At 42.8% G+C, this 27,333-nt stretch overlaps 1 protein-coding gene across 1 annotated transcript; it reads right to left on the minus strand.

Moving 5' to 3' along the window:
* Positions 1-860: 860 nt before the first annotated feature.
* LOC124034901 (cAMP-specific 3',5'-cyclic phosphodiesterase 4D) lies at positions 861-27,333 on the minus strand. The gene is made up of 2 exons (XM_046348301.1): positions 27,264-27,333; positions 861-1,103 (listed from the first exon to the last, which is right to left on the minus strand). The coding sequence occupies exons 1-2, from the start codon at positions 27,303-27,305 to the stop codon at positions 861-863; spliced, it is 285 nt and encodes a 94-aa protein (XP_046204257.1). The 5' UTR covers positions 27,306-27,333.

Here is a 27,333-nt window from a genome sequence, read left to right on the forward strand (position 1 = left end):
AAAGCCAGGCTAATCACTTGTCACTTGTTCATAAGTGGAGCGTTCTCACTTCCACTTCCTGTCACGAAGCATTCTGGTACTTGCAGTCAATAGCGTAATCCAATACTATCCAATGCAACAGAAATGTACATAGTGCTCTCAATCTCCATCACATGAATTCTAATACAATTAGTCATTGTGCATAGAGTTGTACGGTTTGTTTAAACTCAGCTTAGTTCTGCTATCGTGGATTTGCCCTCATGCTGTCTTCATCTATCTGGATGAAAGCATTTTGACATGCTGGAACATTGGTACAAACGACATCATCGTCCTCAGCAGTTGGATGAGAGCCATTGTGTCAAGCCATTGGACGTTGCAATGTATGTAACTGGTTGTTGATGAAGACGACAGATTTCATGATGAGTGGAGCAAGGTGTCATATAGCCCAGGGACTCTGTCCATTCTATGAAATCTAATTACATGGTCCTACATTCTTCTCTCAGTCCCATATTACAAAGACATTGCCAGGCCACAAAGCACCTGCCAAGGCCAAAAAGCACTTGCCAAACTTGATGTGTTCTCTGACGCCCTGATCAAAATATTTTCCAGATCCGTATATTGTGTCCTTGGTAATGAAACCAGTCAATTACTGGCAAATATATCTTTATTAGAAATACACTGATGATTCAGACTTCAGTAAACAAGTGAGTCAGGGTTCACTTCAATATCTACCAAAAACACACAGAAAACGAAGGGCTATATTTGTATAACTGTTGCTCATCCAAAACGACGAAACACTCTTCCCATTCAGCCCGACAGTTTAAACATTCATTGCATTTGATCAAAACTAACAAGGGAACAAACAAACATACACACACTTCTCACCTGCTGGTGTCAGCGGAGGTGATGGCAATAAGTGGCGGGGTGCGTAGAGCCAGTGTGGTCGGTCGTGGTGGGAACATGACCGTGTCTGGTTCAGGTTTGTAGTTGCAGTAGTACTGCTCAGCCTGCCTGAAGGCCAGAGGGGGCAGCTGGATGGTGCGACAGGACAGCCTCCGGACCAGAAAGGTTTCCATATAGGAGACGGGCCCCAGCTCTGGAGAGTCTGACAAATCATCTGACACCTGGGACAGAGGCGAGGAGAGACAGGTGTTTAGGGAGAGATATACAGAGAGCAGAGAAAAAGAACCTACCCACTGGTCAAAAACTGGTTGAATCAATGCTGTTTCCACTTAATTTCAACAACTAAAATTCAATGTGATGACGTTGAATCAACGCGGTAAACTGATTGGATTTGCAAAAAGTCATCAACGTAAGGGAATTTTGTATTTTTTTCACCCAACTTTTAACCTAAATCCATTGACATGGTGAAATGTTTTGTTGATTTTATGTTGATTTCACAAATCAAAACTAGATGTGGATCTGACATCTATGCCCACTGTCTATGTACTTGTGAATCCATTAGTTCTTATCGATACATTCAAATTAATTGAGGCCCTCAATTCAAACTATTTACAGTTGCACTGTAGTGCCGTCATGTAAAGCTCTACCGGTCAGGAGTGTTTTCAACCTATAGACAATCACACAACCCTGTCCATACCAAAGAATAGAATTGGCAGAATACGAGAGGCGCCACCCGGTGTTCCACCCTGTCGGGCCGGCTGAGGCATGGGCACTGGACAAGCCGGCTGTGGCATAGAAGCCCGATGAACCGGCATAGGCATGGGAGCCTGGAAAACCTGCTCAAGCGTGGGAACCTGATGATCCAGCTGAGGGGTGAAAGCCCGACGATCCCACTGAGGCGTGGGAGCCTGATGATCCAGCTGAGGGGTGAAAGCCCGACGATCCCACTGAGGCGTGGGAGCCCGACGATCCCACTGAGGCGTGGGAGCCTGACGATCCCACTGAGGCGTGGGAGCCTGATGATCCCACTGAGGCGTGGGAGCCTGATGATCCCACTGAGGCGTGGGAGCCTGATGATCCCACTGAGGTGTGGGAGCCTGATGATCCCACTGAGGCGTGGGAGCCTGATGATCCCACTGAGGCGTGGGAGCCTGATGATCCAGCTGAGGGGTGAAAGCCCGACGATCCCACTGAGGCGTTGTTAGCCCGACAATTCAACTGAGGGGTAAAAGCCCGACGATTCAGCTGAGGAGTGAAAGCCCGACGATTCAGCTGAGGAGTGAAAGCCCGACGATTCAGCTGAGGAGTGAAAGCCCGACGATTCAGCTGAGGAGTGAAAGCCCGACGATTCAGCTAAGGCATGAGAGCCTGATGAACCGGCTGAAGCATGACGTGTGGTGGGAACCTGCCGAGCCCATCGAGGCATGAAGACCTCTCGAGCCAGCTAAGGCTTGTAAGACCAACGAGCTAGCTGAGGCTTGTAAGACCAACGAGCTAGCTGAGGCTTGTAAGACCAACGAGCTAGCTGAGTCTTGTAAGACCAACGAGCTAGCTGAGTCTTGTAAGACCAACGAGCTAGCTGAGGCTTGTAAGACCAACGAGCTAGCTGAGGCTTGTAAGACCAACGAGCTAGCTGAGGCTTGTAAGACCAACGAGCTAGCTGAGGCTTGTAAGAACAACGAGCTAGCTGAGGCTTGTAAGACCAACGAGCTAGCTGAGGCTTGTAAGACCAACGAGCCAGCTGAGGCTTGTAAGACCAACGAGCCAGCTGAGGCTTGTAAGACCAACGAGCCAGCTGAGGCTTGTAAGACCAACGAGCCAGCTGAGGCTTGTAAGACCAACGAGCCAGCTGAGGCTTGTAAGACCAACGAGCCAGCTGAGGCTTGTAAGACCAACGAGCCAGCTGAGGCTTGTAAGACCAACGAGCCAGCTGAGGCTTGTAAGACCAACGAGCCAGCTGAGGCTTGTAAGACCAACGAGCCAGCTGAGGCTTGTAAGACCAACGAGCCAGCTGAGGCTTGTAAGACCAACGAGCCAGCTGAGGCTTGTAAGACCAACGAGCTAGCTGAGGCTTGTAAGACCAACGAGCTAGCTGAGGCTTGTAAGACCAACGAGCTAGCTGAGGCTTGTAAGACCAACGAGCTAGCTGAGGCTTGTAAGACCAACGAGCTAGCTGAGGCTTGTAAGACCAACGAGCTAGCTGAGGCACCCCAGATTCCCTCTGCGATGGCACCCGGACCTGACATCACCAACCAAAACAAACACCCAAACCCCTGATGTTTATTTTAGTGTTATCATCATTCTGTAAGGATCGACGCTGGTAGACAAGAAGCAGGTACAGGGAGAACATTTATTTTGTTTATTTTATTTTTTACCTTTATTTATCTAGGCAAGTCAGTTAAGAACAAATTCTTATTTTTGATGACGGCCTAGGAACAGTGGGTTAACTGCCTGTTCAGGGGCAGAACAACATATTTGTACCTTGTCAGCTCGGGGGTTTGAACTTGCAACCTTCCGGTTACTACCACTAGGCTACCCTGAGCAACAGACATGAAACAGGAAAGGACAGCGTCTGGACAGGGGAGAAAATAACAACATCAATGCTGACACAGGGAACAAATGGGGGAGCAGACAGTTATAGACGGGGCAATCAACAAAGTCCAGGTTAGTCCAATGAGTGTTGCTGCGCGTAATGATGGTGTACATAATGAAAGACAGGCAGGGAGAACGGGAGCAGGCGTGACATTTCACAGCAAAAACCAAGCCATGAGGTCGAAGGAAAAATGTCAGTAGAGCTCCGAGACAGGATTGTGTCGAGGCATGGATCTGGCAAATGATTCCAAAAAAGTTCTGCAGCATGGAAGGTCCCCAAGAACACAGTGGTCTCCATCATTCTTAAATGGAAGAAGTTTGGAACCACCAAAACTCTTCCTAGAACACGATGCTCCAGTCTGACAGAGCTCCAGAGTTCCTCTGTGGAGATGGCCACTCTACCACAAGGGCCTGATTGTTTGGTTTGGTGGAGTTCTACAGAGATGGTTGTCCTTCTGGAAGGTTCTCCCATCTCCACAGAGGAAATCTGGAGCTCTGTCAAGGTGACCATCGGGTTTTGGTTACCTCCCTGACCAAGGCCCTTCTCTTTCGATTGATCAGTTTAGCCAGGCGGCCAGCTCTAGGAAGAGTCTTGGTGGTTCCAAACTTCTTCCATTTAAGAATGATGGAGGCCACTGTGTTCTTGGGGACCTTCAATGCTGCAGAAATGTTTTGGTATAATTCCCCAGATCTGTGCCCCGACACAATCCTATCTCGGCGCTGTATGTAATATTCCTTCAACCTCATGGCTTGGTTTTTGCTCTGGTATGCACTGTCAACAGTGGGACCATATATAGACAGGTGTGTGCCTTTCTAAATCATGTCCAATCATTTGAATTTACCACAGGTGGACTTCAATCGAGTTATAGACACATCTCAAGGATGATCAATGGAAACAAGATGCACCAGTTATTGGGTATTGTGTGTAGATGGATGTGGACAATGTTTTATTTAATCCATTTCAGAAAAAGGTTGTAACGTAACAAAATGTGGAATAGTCTGAATACTTTCCGAATGCACTAAAAGACTCAAATTCCTTTCAATCTTTTACCCAGATTTTAGCAGAGATGCAAAGTTGCATATTTAGTTTCTTCAAAGAAATAACCACCAGTCAGGAGGATACAGACAGCTCAAGATGTATACAGATGTGCAGTTAAATAAACATATTTTTTTACATAGAATTAAGGATAATGATTATGTCTAGATTGCAGGAGAAGGCTGTTTCAGGTGTTTGAAAAATGACCATTTTGATATTGATTTATAAAAGGCCTATTTTGTTATAGAAGTATAGAAGGCGATGTGTAGGAACTAGAATATTTCAGTAATATTTCTGCCTTTGGGCAGATCCCAAGGGATGATGCAGCACACTCTTTATGCGGTAAACCTATTATTTGCCGTGTTACATAGCCCTATTCGGATGGGAGTCGTATTACTAGAGGCGTTGGTTATGTAATTATCCAAGCATGTGCATTATTCCACTGGACGATTCCAAACTTCCCCCTGTAATTGTTTCTTTTAAATCAATTGATTTATGATGTGAAAGCCTGTAGGGTAGGTTTTTATTCCAGGTTGTTAAGGTATTTCAAAATCATGTCTAGACGATAATAGGCTACACTGATAACTCATGCTTGGCTGCCAGTCTATAGGTGTCCCCATAATATTTACATTCAGGAATTGTGATCCTAATCAGTATGTTAGCGATCCAAGGTAGGTCAAATCACATCAAATCAAACTATTTGTCACATGCACCGAATACAACGAGTGTAGACCTTACCGTGAGATGCTTACTTTACAAGCCCTTAACCGACAGTGCAGTTCAAGAAGAGTTAAGAAAATATTTACCAAATAAGCGAATGTAAAAAATTATAAAAAGTAACACGATAAAATAACTATAATGAGGCTATATACGGGGGGGGGGGGGGGGGTACCGGTATTGCTTAAAGTGGATGTTGCCTGTTACCCATGGCTTCTGGTTAGTATATGTACTGTATGTATGGTCACTGTGGGGACGACGTTGTCGATGCACTTATTGATGAAGCCGATGACTAAGGTGGTATACTCCTCAATAACATTGGATGAATCCCAGAACATATTCCAGTCTGTGCTAGCAAAACAGTCATGTGGAGTAGCATAGCGTCACTGGTACTTCTTGCTTTAGTTTTTGCTTGTACGCAGGAATCGCGAAGATAGAATTATGGTCAGATTTGCCAAATGGAGAACGAGGGAGAGCTTTGTATGCATCTCTGTGTGTGGAGTAAAGGTGGTCTAGAGTTTTTTTTCCCTCTGGTTGCACATGTGACATGCTGGTAAAAATTTGATAAAACTGATTTAAGTTTGCCTGCATTAAAGTCCCTGGCCACTAGAAGCCGCTTCTGGATGAGCATTTTCTTGTTTGCTTATGACCTTATAGAGTTGGTTGAGTGCGGTCTTAGTGCCATCATTGGTTTGTGGTGGTAAATAGACGGCTACGAATAATATAGATGAGAAATCTCTTAGTAGATAGTGTGGTCTACAGCTTATCATAAGGTACACTACCTTAGGCGAGCAATACCTCGAGACTTCTTTAATATTAGACATCACGCACCAGCTGTTATTACAAATAGACACACACCCCCACCGCTCGTCTTACCAGATGTAGCTTCTTCTCTGTACTGCCGGTGCATGGAAAATCTCGCCAGCTCTATGTTATCCTTGTCATCTTTCAGCCACGACTCGGTGAAAATAAGATTTTTAATGTCCCGTTGGATAATCTTAATCGTAGGTCATCAATTGTATTTTCCAGTGATTGCACATTAGCCAGTAGAACGGATGGCAGTGGGAGTTGACTCGCTCGCCTACGGATTCTCAGAAGGCTTCTTCACGCAAATGACAGGGATTTGGCCCTGTTCCGGGGAAAGCAGTATATCCTTCTCGTCGGACTGGTGGTTTGGTTAGCTAAGCTAGCAGGTCTGTTTGTTTGATTACTAAGGCAACTACTGTCATGCACCCCAAAATCTGACGGGGCACAAAGTAAATGAGGATTGCTGGGGAGTGGGCCGGTGGGGTGCTAGGCTAGAAAACAAACCCCACATGAAACTGCTTTTTTCCTGCAATCTAGAGCCATATGGTTAATGCTTAATTCAATATAAAAAACATGTTTATCTAAGCATACCTCTTGAGCTGTCTGTATCCTCCTGACTGTTGTTTATTTACATTTTATAAACTAAATATGCTCTTTTGCATCTCTGGTAAAAGATGAAAGGAATGTGAGACTTTTTCAGTACATTTAGTAAGTGCTTGATTTTCTCAATTCTACCAATCTTGCCAGCAGGTATGCCAGATAAATGAACACATTTCTAGGAGCAAATGTGTTAAATTGTAGCCATAGTATAAGCAGGATAATTAACTCGGGCTCTATGCTGTTTCTGGAGAAAAAAATTAAGCAACTCCGTGGAAGGTCAGTACCACTCCGCTATGCAACACACATTCCACGTCGCGCATTATTTTCCAAAGAACGCATAGCCCCACATTGATTATGTTGCCTTACATGTTGCCTTGTGGAAGCACAGCACAGTAAGGTCTCTGACGTCTTGTCGTCCTAAATGGACACTCGTGATGCGAGGTATCATTGGAAGGTTCATTCCTCAACCTCTCAATCCTCAACCATTTCTCATTCCTCTTTTTGAAGTGAATTTGTACTTTATGTTTAGATCCACTCGTTGTTCGGCTGGGTAGTTTGATCAATACGACAGACAACCCAAAGAGTTCCGATACCTTAACAAAATACATGAAATCAAATCAGGACTACAGACCCCAAGCAGTAATATTTTCAATTTGATAATATTCAGGTACAATATTTGAGATAAAAAAAAAAATTAATCTCACAGCCTATAAGACAGAGACACTGTATGGAGAACATACAGTGTCTCTATTTTGCTCAGGATTGTAATTTCCTTACCTGCTGCCTGGATTACAGCCCTTGAAGCATCCCTCTCAGAGCAGGAGGAAGGGGCAGAAGGAGGGAAAAGGAGGGGGCAAGAGTGCGAGAGAAAAACTGACAGAAATATAGACAAGAGAGAGAGGAAGAGGAAAACAGGATCCCCTTTAACAAACAGAATATTTAATAAAGTTGTTTTTTTCTCCTCCTTGGCCTCTAGCCAGATCAGATAGTCCTCTCGTGGACACGTGGCCTTGTGTTTATTATGCTCCCTTCAGGGAAGATTCTGTAAGAAATGTTCATTGAAAAGGGAGGTGCAACTTTTCAACAATTTTTTTTTTTTTTACATTTATTGACTTATAATACAAACATTTGTGGCCTTTATCAGAATGCTGCCTCTAATGTGTACTTCAAACTAAATGGAAGAATGACAATTCAATCCATTTTAATCCCACGTTGTAACACAACAATTTGTGGAAAATGTAAAGGGGTGTAAAATACTTTTATGAAGGCCATGTATTTTACCTTACAATCGCTGGAGACAAAGGTGAAACCAGTCATATGGCAGCAAACTGAAGCATATCAACATTCCCACAGTAAAGTTGATGAAATTCTCTGTCATTATGGAGTATTGTACAGCCTTTTACTTGGCAGAGATGGGCATTCCCAAATGTCTTAATTATAAGCTAACATGGCTTTCCCTCTTTCCTATTTCTATCATGTTAAATATTAGCCACTATTACATTTACATTTAAGTCATTTCACTATCAAGTATCGCCCATCAGTAGGCCTAATAACCGAACATATTCAACTGTAGTTTCCCATTAGGTGGTATAGCCTACATTATAATTTCATTTAATAACATTGTTTTGTTTACCTTCATTTGCTTTCTCTGTAAAGGATGTCACAGCCATGCCAGTTGTTGCTGAGGATCATTAGTAACAGTTGATAACATTTTTAAAAATGGCATGTAGGCTAATTCAATCGCTATGGAGCGGGAGTCAGACCAAATAGTATGGCATCCATTTATGAGTGATCCACATATTTTACTTAAACCTGGAAATGAAAATGAAGTATTCCTGTAATAGAAATAACTGTCTTCCATGACATTATGAGAGGAGGGTCATATGATGAATCTTGCTTCTGGAATATACAGTAGGTAAATGTCTATACTGTAGGGCAGGGCAGAGAGGACCAGTGGCAGGTGCCTCAAGGCTTCCCTGTTCTGTTTTTCTCAATTGCTAAAACACTAAAACTAATTGGCTGAACAAAGTTCTCAGTTGCCTGGACTCATTTAGCTAATTATGCAGTCTGATGTCAATACCTTAAACCATTTCACATGATAAAACACAATTTGCAGATCTCACTTAGACTTTTCAGCAAAACTCAAAACACATTCTCGTTCTCAAAACACATTCTGCACTCTAATGCACATGTCATCCATACTGGTAAACACAAGTGGCAACAATCAAATACAAATAGAGAACATATGTCATTGATTGAACACAACCACTCGAAATTGATTTAACCTGTTTCAAATGATGCAACACAACCAATATAAGCCAGTTCTGAGAGCAAACAGGTTGTTGAAGGTGGGAAGGAGAAAGTCTAAGAATGGATACTGTAGTACAGTGCATTGTAGGCTGTATACTGTACAATGGACACATTGTATGGCCCTGAACATTGTGTTTTCCATTTATTACAGTTTGTCTCAGTCGCTTTGGTGCATTTCTTAGATCAAAAGTGCACTTCTTGATACTATTTTATTTTATTTATTTGTACAAATTCCAAATCATCTAGTCACTTGTGCACATCATTAAAGCAATTTCTTATTCCTTTGAACAAATTGCAATTGATAATGTACAAGTGTCAGCTTTTTTCCACATTATCAATTGCTCATGTCATGTTGATCAAAATATAGTAGATGGTTCTCTGTTGAATAGTCTTACCCCTCAAAACATCTAGGTATTAGTTCCTTGCATAAGCCATTACATGCAAAATTGTTTAACTATTTGTCATAAACTGTCAAGCATAGTTGTACACATTTCTATTAGACCTTTTGTACAAAAACGTGAATTGATGAATCGTGCAGGTGAAATTGACCCTGACTCATGAAGGAATGAAAAGTGTTAGTTCAACCAACAATCAACCAGTGGTCTAAATTGCTCAAAGTTGCATCTCATGAAGAATCAATTGGCAAGCATATATAGACAGACCACAACACAGAGTTGCAATTTTCCAATAATGGATGGACCAGGAAACGAACAGGGTCAACAGCCAAGAGGAGGAAGAAGAGGAGCAAGGATGCATGGTGGAAGGCAAAACAGAGGAAGAGGCAGAAGAGGACATAGGCGCATATCTGATGACATAAGGGCCACTATTGTAGACAATGTTGTCAATCATGGCCTTACAATGGCTGAGACGGGTCGAAGGGTGCAGCCGAATATTACGATATCAACCGTGTCCTCAATAGTTCAAACTTTTCGAAGAGAGAACAGGTATGTCCGCCAATGTACAGCACAATGTTACTGTATGTAAGCAGTATACTGTATACTTCCTACAATGCTTCATATTACAGTAGTCCACTTGTATTTCACAGCATACAGAAATATACTCTATACAGATACATACTGCACCTTACATGCACCCACCTGTATGTTTTACAGTAAAATGTGTGTTCACATAGTTTTTGTCTATGTGAAAGTGTGCGATGCATCACTGCATTTCCCCACATAGGACTGCAAGATTACCTGAAACCGGTGGCAGAGGATGCCTTTTCACACCTCAACAGGAGGAGGCTATTTGCACCATGGTCCGAGCAAACAATGCCATGAGACTCGGGGAAATAAAAAGGACCATTATAGAAGACAACGATGTCTTTGAAAACATCCATACGGTCAGCATCTCAACCATCGACAGGGTGCTGCATAGAAACCAGATGAGTATGAAACAGCTGTACCGTGTACCATTCCAAAGGAATGAGGACAGAGTTAAGGAGCTACAGTACCAGTATGTACAGGTAAAACATATATCTATGTAACTACCTTACAGCAACATTTTATAGTGATACATACTACAGTAAGCATAAACTGCACACATTTCCATTGCTGTGGAAGGAACATGCAATATATGTACATTTTATGTCACTCTTCCTTACCAAAACAAATTCAACTGTGTGTTCTGAGATATAGCGTATAATGGAGTTGGAATCAAGTGAACCCTCTCACAACTTTGTATACATGGATGAGGCTGGCTTCAACCTGACCAAATGCAGAAGGTGGGGTTGGAATATCATCGGTCACAGAGCTACTGTGGATTTGCCAGGCCAACGGGGAGGAAATATCACCATGTGTGCTGCTATTTCGGAGCATGGTGTCCTAACCCATATCCCCCTTATAGGGCCATACAACACCCAGCATCTACTCAACTTTTTAGAGACTCTCTACGGGGCTCTCATCCCTGATGATGAGAGGGGTCTGTTTAGAGAGGATTTGCCAAAGTATGTGGTCATTTGTGATAATGTGAGTTTCCATCGATCAAACATCATAAGGCAATGGTTTGTGACCCACCCAAGGATGCTCATAGAATTCCTCCCACCTTATTCACCATTCCTTAACCCAATTGAGGAGTTATTTTCAGCATGGAGGTGGAAGGTGTACGATCGTCAGCCACACACACAGATGACCCTGCTGGCTGCAATGGATGCAGCATGTGAGGACATCACAGTAGACGCCTGCAGAGGATGGATAAGGCATTCCAAAATATTCTTTCCACGTTGTATTGGAAGGGAAAATATCCGGTGTGATGTGGATGAGAATATGTGGGCCGACAGACAGGAACGTCTGGATGTGTAGAGACAGCACAACAGTGCTACGGGCAAAGTTGTGCCTTAGGGGTGGTTTCCTGTGTTTCTTTCTAATTTGTTTTTTTTTCCTTTGTGCCCCTTGGGTTGCCCAGTCTCTTTCAATCAATAACCCACATACAGTAATATGTAAATAGTACTGTTGAAATTGATATATGCCATAGAAGTGAAGCCTTGTGCATTTTCAATACAGTAACTGTCATTCAAACTGTAGCCTAAGTTTACATCAGGTAATACTGTCAAAGTACACAGTTACATTGACAACATGCCTAAACATTTTGACGAACTTGTTCGTGAACAATGACTCAATGACTTATCATTCTGATGACACTGACATGATCATTGGCATGAATATTTACTTTTGAGAGATGTACTAAGGATTTTTAGTGACTGACTAGCTTTAGAAACATATCTATTGTATATTGCAGTTTGTACAAATTGTTCTGGGAAATGCACTTATTATTTTGCACATGTTAGGGATGATGTGAAAAATGCACCAAAGCGACTGAGAAAAACTGTAACAGTACTGACCGCTTAATAGATTTTGACTGGTTGCAGGTTCATATCAACAAAGAACAATAATTACAGTATCACAGAGACAAAGGACAAGTTTGTGAGATGCAGGGTACAGTACTGTAAAAATAGGGGTACAAGGAGGAGGAAGAACAAAAACCAAAATTGCAAAGAGCAAAGCAGAGTAGTAATTTCTGATCCATTTTGAGCTACTATGATAGAACATGTTTTCGTTCATCAAAAGACAATGACGGAAAAAGATGAATATTTTTTTTAGTTTAGAAATGTTTTGAACAATGTGTTTTCTATTTTTCGGTGTATTGTTTACTGACTGCTTGAGAGTGTATATCATTTTGATCACTTTGTTTATGATTTGAGAGCAGTGTTTGATTCTGAACACAGGTAAAACTGTTTTGAGGTGAATGTTTCATTTTGCAAGAGGAGTCAGAGGTTATGTAAATAGTGCTTGAAGATGAGGTTTTGTGTTTAATGTTTTCAGGAAATGGAGCAAGGTTTCAGAAATTGTGTTTTAGCAATTGAGAACAACTGTAATAATCACCCATCGTCCATCTGGGTTTGCGTTTCATCACCTGAATTTAGCCATGGTTTTATCATTGACCTAATCTGAATAGATTTTGTTTAGAGATAGTGTTAGAGAGAGCGAGTTAGAGAGAGAGCGAGTGAGAGAGTTAGAGAGTGAGAGAGCGTTAGAGTTAGAGTGAGAGAGAGAGCGAGAGATACAGTAGCTGCACCACAGCAGACACTGAGATAGAGCTGCATTTCCTGACAAAATGTTTTTAAAAATGAAGCAATTAGAGTTAAATTCAACCTCTATTTAAGTAGGCAAGTGAGTTAAGAACAAATTCTTATTTACAATGACAGCCTAGCCCGGCCAAACCCTAACAAGGACGACACTGGGCAAATGATGCCCCACCCAATCACGGCCAGTTGTGAAACAGCTTGGAATTGAACCAGGGTCTGTAGTGACACCTCTAGCATTGCGATACAGTGACTTAGACCGCTGCGCCACTCGGGAGCCATTTTTCTCCAAATTTGAAATAATCTTTAAAGTTTTCCAAGACCTCTGATGAGAAGAAGCTATCCGTCCTGTTGGGGAAGGACGCAGAGAGCTCTGTGTTGGCAGCGCACTACATTGCTGCCTGCCATAATATGAGGGACATTGTCTGTCTGACAGACCAACCAACTTGCACATGTCTTCTATGCCATTGTTGTTGTTAACGCTATTGGCCACTGTATGTTTATTTTTTTCATTTCTGATACAACCCCATCCCCCCACCGTTGATTATTGTTGTTTATGACTTGTCCTGTTGAGTTAGGGTTAGAGAAAGAAACAGAGAAAGAGCAAAGTGAAGATAAGGATGGTAGAGAAAGGGAGAGAGAACTAAATTCCCCGATAGGTTCAGCAACAGTTTAGACCTCCAGTCTATAAGGCAATATACTGTATGTGTTCTGTCAGTTGGCATCTCCAGCCCCTGATAATATATCTGTGCCAGAGGGATAGGACACTATCATCAGCTTCTCAGTATCAGCCTCCTACAACTTCTGGCTTTACACCAACAGAATGAACCATTATTAATGAGATCAAAATAAAGGAGGTACTGATGTCTAAGGATCCTGCTTCTCTAGAATCTCTCCTAGCTCTACCTTAGAACTGCCCAACAGTGGCAGTTGCACTGAAATGGGCTATAGTGTCATAATACACATTTAAATGCCCTACTTTGGCAAGCGATATCGGTATTTACAGACGCAGTGTGGTTTTTATTGCCCACTCCTGCCTTTCGCTTGTTATTCACGCTCATCTCTCAAAACCCTAAAACACTGTCCTTTAAGTACATCAAATACACTTTGAGCATATCTCATGAAGTGCACATTGTACGCAATAGCGAGAATATCTGCAAAGGGGTGGATGGAGGATGCCTTCCCCTTTTATGCCTTTCTGAATCCCTCCACAGTACGCCTTATATCCCATGCATAATTCAGCCAATGCTTATCAATTTGATGTTGCCCATCCCAGCTAACAACAAACGTTCCCACATCTTTCTAGACCGTTCCCTTGAGTCATTAGGCCATTACTAAACATTTTCATAGAAATGTTCCAGTGTCGTGCAAGGACGGTTTCCAAGAGACCATTCCCTTAATGTCAAGCAAAACTTCCCCAGTACGTGTTTAATCGGAACGTTGCAAGAGCATTCCTGTGTCTAGTTTGATGGTTAGGAGAGTATTCCATAAATGACACACCAAACATACACAAAATGTTCTCAGAATATAAGATTTTAATATTCTAGACACATTTCATTGGAATGTTGCAAGAACATTCCTGTGTATTGTGTTCCGGCGCCGACAGAGATGGCCGCCTCGCTTCGCATTCCTAGGAAACTATGCAGTTTTTTGTTTTTTTTACGTGTTATTTCTTACATTAGTACCCCAGGTCATCTTAGGTTTCATTACATACAGTCGAGAAGAACTACTGAATATATGATCAGCGTCAACTCACCATCAGTACGACCAAGAATATGTTTTCCGCGACGCGGATCCTGTGTTCTGCCTTACAAACAGGACAACGGGATGGATCGCATGCAGCGACCCAAAAAACGACTCCGAAAAAGAGGGAAACGTGCACCACTCCCTAGCATTCTTCTTGCCAATGTCCAGTCTCTTGACAACAAGGTTGATGAAATCCGAGCAAGGGTAGCATTCCAGAGGGACATCAGAGACTGTGACGTCCTCTGCTTCACGGAAACATGGCTCACTGGGAAGACGCTATCCGGGGTGGTGCAGCCAACGGGTTTCTCCACGCATCGCGCCGACAGAAACAAACATCTTTCTGGTAAGAAGAGTGGCGGGGGCGTATGCCTCATGACTAACGAGACATGGTGTGATGAAAGAAACATACAGGAACTCAAATCCTTCTATTCACCTGATTTAAAGTTCCTCACAATCAAATGTAGACCGCATTATCTACCAAGAGAATTATCTTCGATTATAATCACAGCCGTATACATCCCCCCCCAAGCAGACACATCGATGGCTCTGAACGAACTTTATTTAACTCTTTGCAAACTGGAAACCATTTATCCGGAGGCTGCATTCATTGTAGCTGGGGATTTTAACAAAGCTAATCTGAAAACAAGACTCCCTAAATTTTATCAGCATATCGATTGCGCAACCAGGGGTGGTAAAACCTTGGATCATTGTTACTCTAACTTCCGCGACGCATATAAGGCCCTGCCCCGCCCCCCTTTCGGAAAAGCTGACCACGACTCCATTTTGTTGATCCCTGCCTACAGGCAAAAACTTAAACAAGAGGCTCCCACGCTGAGGTCTGTCCAACGCTGGTCCGACCAAGCTGACTCCACACTCCAAGACTGCTTCCATCACGTGGACTGGGACATGTTTCGTATTGCGTCAGATAAAAATATTGACGAATACGCTGATTCGGTGTGCGAGTTCGTTAGAATGTGCGTTGAAGATGTCGTTCCCATAGCAACGATAAAAACATTCCCTAACCAGAAACCGTGGATTGATGGCAGCATTCGCGTGAAACTGAAAGTGCGAACCACTGCTTTTAATCAGGGCAAGGTGTCTGGTAACATGACCGAATATAAACAATGCAGCTATTCCCTCCGCAAGGCTATTAAACAAGCTAAGCATCAGTACAGAGACAAAGTAGAATCTCAATTCAACGGCTCAGACACAAGAGGCATGTGGCAGGGTCTACAGTCAATCACGGACTACAAGAAGAAACCCAGCCCAGTCACGGACCAGGATGTCTTGCTCCCAGGGAGACTAAATAACTTTTTTGCCCGCTTTGAGGACAATACAGTGCCACTGACACGGCCTGCAACGAAAACATGCGGTCTCTCCTTCACTGCAGCCGAGGTGAGTAAGACATTTAAACGTGTTAACCCTCGCAAGGCTGCAGGCCCAGACGGCATCCCCAGCCGCGCCCTCAGAGCATGCGCAGACCAGCTGGCCGGTGTGTTTACGGACATATTCAATCAATCCCTATACCAGTCTGCTGTTCCCACATGCTTCAAGAGGGCCACCATTGTTCCTGTTCCCAAGAAAGCTAAGGTTACTGAGCTAAACGACTACCGCCCCGTAGCACTCACTTCCGTCATCATGAAGTGCTTTGAGAGACTAGTCAAGGACCATATCACCTCCACCCTACCTGACACCCTAGACCCACTCCAATTTGCTTACCGCCCAAATAGGTCCACAGATGACGCAATCTCAACCACACTGCACACTGCCCTAACCCACCTGGACAAGAGGAATACCTATGTGAGAATGCTGTTCATCGACTACAGCTCGGCATTCAACACCATAGTACCCTCCAAGCTCGTCATCAAGCTTGAGACCCTGGGTCTCGACCCCGCCCTGTGCAACTGGGTACTGGACTTCTTGACGGGCCGCCCCCAGGTATTGAGGGTAGGCAACAACATCTCCTCCCCGCTGATCCTCAACACGGGGGCCCCACAAGGGTGCGTTCTGAGCCCTCTCCTGGACTCCCTGTTCACCCACGACTGCGTGGCCACGACGCACGCCTCCAACTCAATCATCAAGTTTGTGGACGACACAACAGTGGTAGGCTTGATTACCAACAACGACGAGACGGCCTACAGGGAGGAGGTGAGGGCCCTCGGAGTGCGGTGTCAGGAAAATAACCTCACACTCAACGTCAACAAAACTAAGGAGATGATTGTGGACTTCAGGAAACAGCAGAGGGAACACCCCCCTATCCACATCGATGGAACAGTAGTGGAGAGGGTAGCAAGTTTTAAGTTCCTCGGCATACACATCACAGACAAACTGAATTGGTCCACTCACACTGACAGCGTCGTGAAGAAGGCGCAGCAGCGCCTCTTCAACCTCAGGAGGCTGAAGAAATTCGGCTTGTCACCAAAAGCACTCACAAACTTCTACAGATGCACAATCGAGAGCATCCTGGCGGGGTGTATCACCGCCTGGTACGGCAACTGCTCCGCCCTCAACCGTAAGGCTCTCCAGAGGGTAGTGAGGTCTGCACAATGCATCACCGGGGGAAAACTACCTGCCCTCCAGGACACCTACACCACCCGATGTTACAGGAAGGCCATAAAGATCATCAAGGACATCAACCACCCGAGACACTGCCTGTTCACCCCGCTATCATCCAGAAGGCGAGGTCAGTACAGGTGCATCAAAGCTGGGACCGAGAGACTGAAAAACAGCTTCTATCTCAAGGCCATCAGACTGTTAAACAGCCACCACTAACATTGAGTGGCTGCTGCCGACACACTGTCATTGACACTGACCCAACTCCAGCCACTTTAATAATGGGAATTGATGGGAAATTATGTAAATATATCACTAGCCACTTTAAACAATGCTACCTTATATAATGTTACTTACCCTACATTATTCATCTCATATGCATACGTATATACTGTACTCTATATCATCGACTGCATCCTTATGTAATACATGTATCACTAGCCACTTTAACTATGCCACTTTGTTTACTTTGTCTACATACTCACCTCATATGTATATACTGTACTCGATACCATCTACTGTATGCTGCCCTGTACCATCACTCAAAGAATATATTCATAAGGATATATGAATATCCCCTTACACTGTGTATAAGACAGTAGTTTTGGAATTGTTAGTTAGATTACATGTTGGTTATGACTGCATTGTCGGAACTAGAAGCACAAGCATTTCGCTACACTCGCATTAACATCTGCTAACCATGTGTATGTGACAAATAAAATTTGATTTGATTTATCAGTCGTTAGGATGGTCCCAAAGAAACGTTTTCCCCCAAAGTTACACATCACCCCTTGTCTCTGTTGTTGAGCCCATCGAGGCCCTGAATGGTGAACCACATGGAGGTATTACCCTGTAAAAAGGCCTTCAGACTCATTCTGAAAGAATAGTCATTGTTTTTTATTTGAGTGATCCCACACTATGGGCTGGCCTGGAAATACTCAGCTTTGCTTCCAATAATCCAGTATTATCCGTTTTGCCAGTTAACCGTTATATGCAAATTGCTATTTTATTTTCATAGACATTCAGCAGAGGGGATTTTTTTCCCAGCTAAGATGAAATGTGTACATTTACAATACTCCTAAAACAAATTGAATACACCTGAGTCCGAAAGTTTTTCTTAATGTCCATATGCCCTACCTTACATAGAATACATGCATGATCATTCTACACCAGCTACAATTTTCCCAGGGCATTGAAAAAGCCTGATGCCTCATAGCTTTTGAACATTAATATGGGTTTCATTTGATCGTGTTATGTTTCGAAAGACAGCTGGTCAAGTTAGAGACAGACAGTGGGGAGTATAACAGTGAGCAATAGAAACAGGAAAATGAATGTCACGATGCCCCACAACAGGAGCATAGAGAGGACAGAGGAAACTTAATGTGTCCAGAATACACTGCTGTTGTAGCTAGCGGCACCAGGGCTGCAGCCTCACAGGATCAGGGTATGTGGCCCTCATTTAACCAGCTGTTTAAACCCCCAAACCTTTCAGTCAGCCTTCGGGCATCTCTCAATGATACAGACAAAACATAGACGAGAAAAGGCTCCTTCTACCAAACAACAACGGATCCAAGAGTAGCACACACACAGAGAGAGAGAGAGAGAGAGAGAGAGAGAGAGAGAGAGAGAGAGAGAGAGAGAGAGAGAGAGAGAGAGAGAGAGAGAGAGAGAGAGAGAGAGAGAGAGAGGGGGGTGAAAGAGAAGCCTTTGGGCTTCACTGCAGTCACCTCAAAGTTTACTGGGAAACTGACAAGACACTGTTGACGTCTATCAAGTTTACAGAAATGTGCTGTAAGTGAGATTGACATCTTATTTTTCACCTCATGCAAAGACATTGTTTTTTGCCTCAACCACTCCATCTTCTGAAAGACATATCGGACATAGCAACACTATCCTCACTACATTCCCATCTTAAAAAAACACATAACCCAATGGACTCTGGTGGCCTTTACGTGTCTTTAGTAGAACTAACTAACTCTGCCAAAATCTTATGCCAGATTAATGGCACCCTAATCATAGTCAACACTGTAAAATGAGAGCTGTGATCAGAAGATAACGTTTCTTTACACAAGGTGTACAATCGATCAGGGAGATCAGGGAGACACATATATGCCCAGACAGACACAACAGCAACGATCCCCAGTCATGCTGCACCAAGCTCTGGTTAAAAAAAACAAATTAAGTTCCCCGGGTGCCGGGCCTTTTATAGAGCTACCTGCTAATTTAATTAATTACCTGTGTGAAAAATTCAGTAGATCGCACCACTTGTTCATAAATACATAAGGAGGTAAGTAAGCAGAATAAAAATAAAAAACATTAACAATTAACACACTGCTGGTGTGTCAGTGACACAAACGGAAATGATCACATCTGCCGTGACCGAGCCCCACCGTTGTTTGAAACGGAAATGATCACATCTGCCGTGACCGAGCCCCACCGTTGTTTGAAACGGAAATGATCACATCTGCCGTGACCGAGCCCCACCGTTGTTTGAAACGGAAATGATCACATCTGCCGTGACCGAGCCCCACCGTTGTTTGAAACGGAAATGATCACATCTGCTGTGACCGAGCCCCACCGTTGTTTGAAACGGAAATGATCACATCTGCCGTGACCGAGCCCCATCGTTGTTTGAAACGGAAATGATCACATCTGCCGTGACCGAGCCCCACCGTTGTTTGAAACGGAAATGATCACATCTGCCGTGACCGAGCCCCACCGTTGTTTGAAACGGAAATGATCACATCTGCCGTGACCGAGCCCCACCGTTGTTTGAAACGGAAATGATCACATCTGCCGTGACCGAGCCCCACCGTTGTTTGAAACGGAAATGATCACATCTGCCGTGACCGAGCCCCACCGTTGTTTGAAACGGAAATGATCACATCTGCCGTGACCGAGCCCCACCGTTGTTTGAAACGGAAATGATCACATCTGCCGTGACCGAGCCCCACCGTTGTTTGAAACGGAAATGATCACATCTGCCGTGACCGAGCCCCACCGTTGTTTGAAACGGAAATGATCACATCTGCCGTGACCGAGCCCCACCGTTGTTTGAAACGGAAATGATCACATCTGCCGTGACCGAGCCCCACCGTTGTTTGAAACGGAAATGATCACATCTGCCGTGACCGAGACCCACCGTTGTTTGAAACGGAAATGATCACATCTGCTGTGACCGAGCCCCACCGTTGTTTGAAACGGAAATGATCACATCTGCCGTGACCGAGCCCCACCGTTGTTTGAAACGGAAATGATCACATCTGCCGTGACCGAGCCCCACCGTTGTTTGAAACGGAAATGATCACATCTGCCGTGACCGAGCCCCACCGTTGTTTGAAACGGAAATGATCACATCTGCCGTGACCGAGCCCCACCGTTGTTTGAAACGGAAATGATCACATCTGCCGTGACCGAGCCCCACCGTTGTTTGAAACGGAAATGATCACATCTGCCGTGACCGAGCCCCACCGTTGTTTGAAACGGAAATGATCACATCTGCCGTGACCGAGCCCCACCGTTGTTTGAAACGGAAATGATCACATCTGCCGTGACCGAGCCCCACCGTTGTTTGAAACGGAAATGATCACATCTGCCGTGACCGAGACCCACCGTTGTTTGAAACGGAAATGATCACATCTGCTGTGACCGAGCCCCACGGTTGTTTGAAACGGAAATGATCACATCTGCCGTGACCGAGCCCCACCGTTGTTTGAAACGGAAATGATCACATCTACCGTGACCGAGCCCCACCGTTGTTTGAAACGGAAATGATCACATCTGCCGTGACCGAGCCCCACCGTTGTTTGAAACGGAAATGATCACATCTGCCGTGACCGAGACCCACCGTTGTTTGAAACGGAAATGATCACATCTGCCGTGACCGAGACCCACCGTTGTTTGAAACGGAAATGATCACATCTGCCGTGACCGAGCCCCACCGTTGTTTGAAACGGAAATGATCACATCTGCTGTGACCGAGCCCCACCGTTGTTTGAAACGGAAATGATCACATCTGCCGTGACCGAGCCCCACCGTTGTTTGAAACGGAAATGATCACATCTGCCGTGACCGAGCCCCACTGTTGTTTGAAACGGAAATGATCACATCTGCCGTGACCGAGCCCCACCGTTGTTTGAAACGGAAATGATCACATCTGCCGTGACCGAGCCCCACTGTTGTTTGAAACGGAAATGATCACATCTGCCGTGACCGAGCCCCACCGTTGTTTGTCATTGAGATTGAGTTGTAGATAGACAGAAGTGGATGAAGAAGATTAAGATCTTTGAGGGTCAGAACCATTTTAAGGTGTACAGCCTCCACTTAGCCCTCCAGCAATCGAGACGCTCTCCGTTGTTCATTTCCATCCAGTTCCTTCAGGTCTATAGGGATACGTAAAGAAAACACGTTGAAAAAGATGTGGAAAAGACATGAGAAAGCTCACCGAAAAAGAGACCCTGGTTTCAGTTGGGATTCCCTGTATGAATAAAGTTTCGTCGAAAAAATAAATAAAATAATTGTCCAGGAAGTAGAGCCCTCAGCCCCTGTTCAGCTCTTCACTCTGTACCTCTTCTCTCCCTTTCTAGCCCACGGAGTTCCAAACAAACAGTGTGCTTGGTCCCCTGCTGTGGCCCTAAAACATGTAGATCAGGTGCATCCAGGGGGAGTTGGAGCTGTCTGGACCATCTCGGGTCTTTCATTACATTCAGCCTGGCCACTGTTGCATATGCATAGCCATGGCTATGTACATAAGGTAACTCAAGACTATTAATCAATGCAAGGCCCTGATTGGTCAGCCTGTTAATTGTTATGTTAAGTATTCATTAGTCTGAACTATGTCACCACTCTACCCCACTGCTTCCTACCTCTCACTACTTATCTCCCTCTACACAATGCCTCCTGGGGCAGAACATTGCAACCCTTAGCTCTCCTATTCTAGTCCCTCTCACTCTCTATTCACAGCCAATCTTCTCTGTGCTGCAAAACACTATATATCCACCTCAATCTCCCACTCTCCATTCCCAGACAATCTTCTCTGTCTTCCTCCGTCTAAGATAGCTCACAGGTGCAGAAGATACAAAGCTGAAACATAATTGTTTTCACAGACCTGACAGATGTAGAACGTGCAGTACAGCTTCCATTAGCTCACTTTCAACAGCTGAAAATGTCACTGTGCATCATAATATTTGCACCTGATTCAATAAAAAAATGTCTGCCTATATTATACTTTTAAAGAGTTTAATTCCAAAATGCTATGTATATAGCAATTTTCAGAAATGTTGCTAAATGAGCTTTTATTGTTTAAAAACAGTGAAAAAGATTGGTGTGTTTCACCACATAATCATTGCATGGGGTTGTTTAATGACAGAAATGTATTTGTTTGAAATCTATCACTTCATGGTTTCAGAGACAAATAATCATGTTTTGTTGCAAAACACTATATATCCACCTCACTCTCACAGAGAAATAAGAAGTTCTGCTAGGTTTTGCACAGTCAAGTGTGACAAAAACTACATTTTTTAATAAAGAGCCGTACAAATGATCCATTTGTGACATCAATATTAAAACATTGTAATAATGGATCAATACAGTAATTTGAGATCTTTATGTAAATGATTTACATTTGACATTTTAGTCATTTAGCAGATGCTTGTAACGTCGTTTGTTTGTTGTATGAAGAGAGTCAGACCGAAATGCAGCGTGTAGGTTACTCATGACTTTAATGAAGATAATCGCGGTACATGATATAACTGAATCTAAATACAAAAAACAACAAAACGGAACGTGAAACTAATTACAGCCTATCTGGTGACTACTACACAGAGACAGGTACAAACACCCACAAATTACAACGCGAAAGTCAGGCTGTCTAAATACGGTTCTCAATCAGAGACAACAACAAGCACCGGACTCTGATTGAGAATCGCCCCAGGCAGCCAAGCCTAACTAGACACACCCCTAATCAGCCACAATCCCAAATAATACAAACCCCAATACGAATACAACATATAAACCCATGTCACACCCTGGCCTACCCAAACATATACCAAAAACACAAAATACTATGACTAAGGCGTGACAATGCTCTTATCCCGAGCGATCCAGAGTCCATTCATCTTAAGATTGCCAGGTGAGACAACCACATATCACAGTCAAATATACATGGTATGAACATTCCATTCCAGCTAAACAATGGTTATATAGCATTTTGAAACAAAACCCATTTTAATACACATCTAAAATATATGATTTAAAAATGTGAGAATAGTCATATCTTACACGCACATGAGAAACCGATAAGAAATCACTTCTGATGAAAAAAACATGCATCTGAGAAATTGTTGGATATAGCGTTTTGGAATGAAACTCTTCATTTGCTATTCATATAGTTATTTAATGTCACACACCCAGGTCATAAGCACCATCACAGTGCATGCTTACTCAGATGTGTACTCTGCATGATTTCCTCATGGTTAAAATTATAATCAAGACTTTCCCAGAGGTGAAATTTGCCCAGTCCGGTAGCTGTGCTTAATATAGTAACATTTGCATTCCAAAATGTTACATACTCAAAGGAAACATAGCTCTGAGGTGCAATATGCAACTTCAGTGGGGGGGAGATTGAGTCCATTTCCCCTGCAAAGCCAAAAACACATACCCGTTTGCATAATGACACAAATGAGTATGAACATTTTATAGAGCTGGTTCACATGAATATTATGTGCATTCCACATTTTCCTTTTCACACCCATTCAGATGCTTGCGTTCTACACCTTCCTGCCCCTGTGACCACCCCTCTTGTGTTCATTTACACTCTACCTGAGGAAATAGACATTGTGAAAACACCTGCATAAATCCTCCTTGGAGGCTTGGATGTGGATACCATACACACTTGAACCCAAAGTCAGAGGAAAAAACAATATCCCATTCGTACAGTGAGAGGAAGAGCAATTCCATATTTATGTTTTTCAATTTCATCACAGTTTCCTCTTTTAATAAGATATAGGTATAGCTCTGAATCTCTTTGTCGATGTTTGTTTTTACATGTATATGCAGCCTATTAATAACTGCTTAATTAAGGATCTGCCCCTTTTTTTCAATTTTTTCCTAAAATGACATACCCAAATCTAACTGCCTGTAGCTCAGGACCTGAAGCAAGGATATGCAAATTCCTGATACCATTTGAAAGGAAATATTTTGACATTTGTGAAAATGTGAAATGAATCTAGAAGAATTACATAAAAGATAATACAAAGAAAAAAACATGATTTTTTTTGTATTTTTTTGTACCATCATCTTTGAAATGCAGGAGAAAGGCCATAGCCTAGTGGTTAGAGCTTTGGACTAGTAACCGGAAGGTTGCGAGTTCAAACCCCTGACAAGGTACAAATCTGTCGTTCTGCCCCTGAACAGGCAGTTAACCCACTGTTCCCAGGCCGTCATTGAAAATAAGAATATGTTCTTAACCGACTTGCCTGGTTAAATAAAGGTCAAATAAAATAAACAATAATGTATTATTCTAGCCCAGACGCAATTTAGATTTTGGCCACTAGATGGCAGCAGTGTATGTGCAAAGTTTTAGAATGATTCAATGAACCATTGCATTTCTGTTCAAAACGTTGTATCAAGACTGCCCAAATTTGCCTAATTGGTTTATTACTTACATTTTCAAGTTCATAACTGTGCACTTTCCTCAAACAATATCATGGTATTATTTCACTGTAATGGCTACTGAAAATTGGACAGTGCAGTTAGATTTCTGCCAAATCAGGTATGTCTATGTCCTAGGAAATGTTCTTGTTACTTACAACCTTATGCTAATTGCATTAGCCTATGTTAGCTCAACCGTGCCGAGGTCAAGACATCGATCCTGTAGAGGTTTTAAATCAAAAGACAGATATGCCATTGAAGGTAGCAACTCGCATGTCCCACCCACCTGTGGGCCTGTCTTTTTCAGACATCTACGGTAGTTCCAGTGTTTGAGGAGTGCAAAATCCACTTGTCACTTAAATCTCTCTGAATTGATTTATTTCATTTAACTCCTGCGACTTTCATACTCTTGCTTGTGCCTGTCATTTTTTCCCGTTAAAATTACGACCGTGGACATTTTTGTAATGACCTGTCAAACACACCCTGGTAATGGCTGAATTGGGTTTAATGAAATATATTGTCTTTCTGTTGCATCTACTGCATAAGAATGCTAAAGCTTAGTCTAGGATTTAACCCACCGTCTCAACACTTGAATCACAGGAAAGAGAAAAAAGATAGCTTTTTTTGAAGGGTGTACATTTTTTGTAATAATTTAATACATTTGAAATGTTTACAAATTAGATGCGCTGAAATGAAGGCAACTTCCGAAAATGATTATAGCAACATGTCTGATCTCGCAAACAATGTAAAGTATGTATAGATATGTATAGATGTAATCTAAAGTAAAGCTTGTTGATTTTTAATCTGAGGGTATCCTGCAGTTGACAACCTTGTTGAATTATGCCACAGAACGTGACAACAACAGTAACTAATGAGGTAGTCTAGGCTGCGCAGGTGAGTGCCAGTAGGCCTAGACCGAGCACGTTTTCAGTGGTTAATTTATTTATATATGAAAATACACCTGGTGTATTTATGCAAATGAGGCAAAATTGAGTGTCTTGTTTGGAGTAGCTTCATCTGTTGTCTAACTGTTGCATTTATTAGAATTGTTTTTAAAACCTTTCAGCAATTTTGATGACCGTTGCTAGTGAAGGTCAACATGAACAACTTGTGACCTTGATAACATTAACAAGAGGCTACAACAACAACAAGAGGCTGTTTCAGACGTGAAGACCGCAACACTTGACAAGGAAACTCATTTCAGGCGTTTGTATTACGACACGGGCCAGATAGTAGTGTTCAATTTATTACCGTGGAGGATGGGTATCAAAGCAGAGATTGAAATAGATATAGTACTGTAGTGTACATTTGACATTTTTACATTTGAGTCATTTAGCAGGTCTCATCCAGAGCGACTCACAATTAGTGCATTCGTCTTAGCTGGGTGAGAGAACCACGTGTCACAGTCCATAACAAGTGCGTACACACAAACCTACTGCGTGATAGGATTTCAGATCTACTTCAGTCAATATGGAGACTGCTTTGGACAGTCATACATTGTCATCTCATGGTACCACAAACACTTGAACTGCTCACAACCTGCTCCATCATATAAATGAAATGTGACAATAATGAACTGTATCCTTTTGAGAAAAATGTTGCACTTGGGATGTTGCACTTCTTCATAGATTTATACTGTGTATAGTTGTTTTTTTAAGTTTGTATATGTTTGTTTTTAGGTAGCCTAGTGGTTAGAGCTGACAAGGAGAAAATCTGTCATTCTGCCCCTGAACAAGACAGTTAACCCCCTGTTCCTAGGCATCATTGTTCTTAAAATTTAACATTTAAGAATTTGTTCTTATTCACCTTATGACATTGGAACAGCCACTTTACAATAGTTAAATATTTTAAGATAGAAGGATTAAAAAGTATTCCTTAAAGAGGTGGGGTTTCAGGTGCCTAGTTAGATAAAGGTTAAAAAAATACAAAATAAAAAATGGCAGTGTGTACTGTATGCTGGGTGTTATTAACAATGATGTACTGTATATAAACCCTGGATTGCTGATGCTATGTATTGGCCATTAAGAAACTTTAAAGTAATCGATCGGCCATATTGGCACTCCCCATTGGGAGCAGTCCTCCATAGGAATGAATGGAATTCTACAGTAATTAAATGAATGTTTCAAGGACAGAATTCCATGTATTTATTTATATTTTGTTGTAGTGGGGACAGTAACATTACAAATCAAAAAAATATATATATTTGAAGGGAAAAAATGAGCATATTTTGTTATGTTTTATTTGTGTGTTTAGCTCACATAGTGTCATTTAAAAGTATGCATTAAGGTGTCTGTTATAGAATAAATGTGACCAAAACGAATGCAGACGTTAACAAATGCATTTCCAGCACTTCCAAAATATTGTTTACAATGGTGAGGGAGTTCCAAAATGGAGGCACTGTGGCTTCAATTATACCTTTTCTGTTTAGAACTATACAGTAAAATATATCTCCCTTCACTACTTATTCACCTTCCAACCAACTATATATAGAAAAACGTATCATTAATCAATCTGACAAGGGAAAAATAAAAATAAAAACTTCACTACACCTAACATCGAGTGTTCCACACAGGAAATGAAGTTGTTCTGTGACTTTCTACTTCCGGGATTACTGTACGCGTGCGTGTGTGTGTGTGTGAGTGCGTGCTGCATGCGTGCCAGTCGAGGCTGCCGAGGTGAGGACGGATCATATTAATAGCCGGAATGGAGTGAATTAAATGGTATTTAACACATCAGCAGCCTCCACTGGTGTGTGCGTGCGCGTGCGTGCGTGCGTGTGCGTACACTCACACTGTCCCTCTGGCGGTCTCCGGCCAGGGAATTCTTTTGCATCGTGTGTTCCGCCTCTCAGACTTGGGGG

This window comes from Oncorhynchus gorbuscha, linkage group LG05 (assembly GCF_021184085.1).
Source record: "Oncorhynchus gorbuscha isolate QuinsamMale2020 ecotype Even-year linkage group LG05, OgorEven_v1.0, whole genome shotgun sequence".
In the NCBI taxonomy this organism is placed as follows: domain Eukaryota; kingdom Metazoa; phylum Chordata; class Actinopteri; order Salmoniformes; family Salmonidae; genus Oncorhynchus; species Oncorhynchus gorbuscha.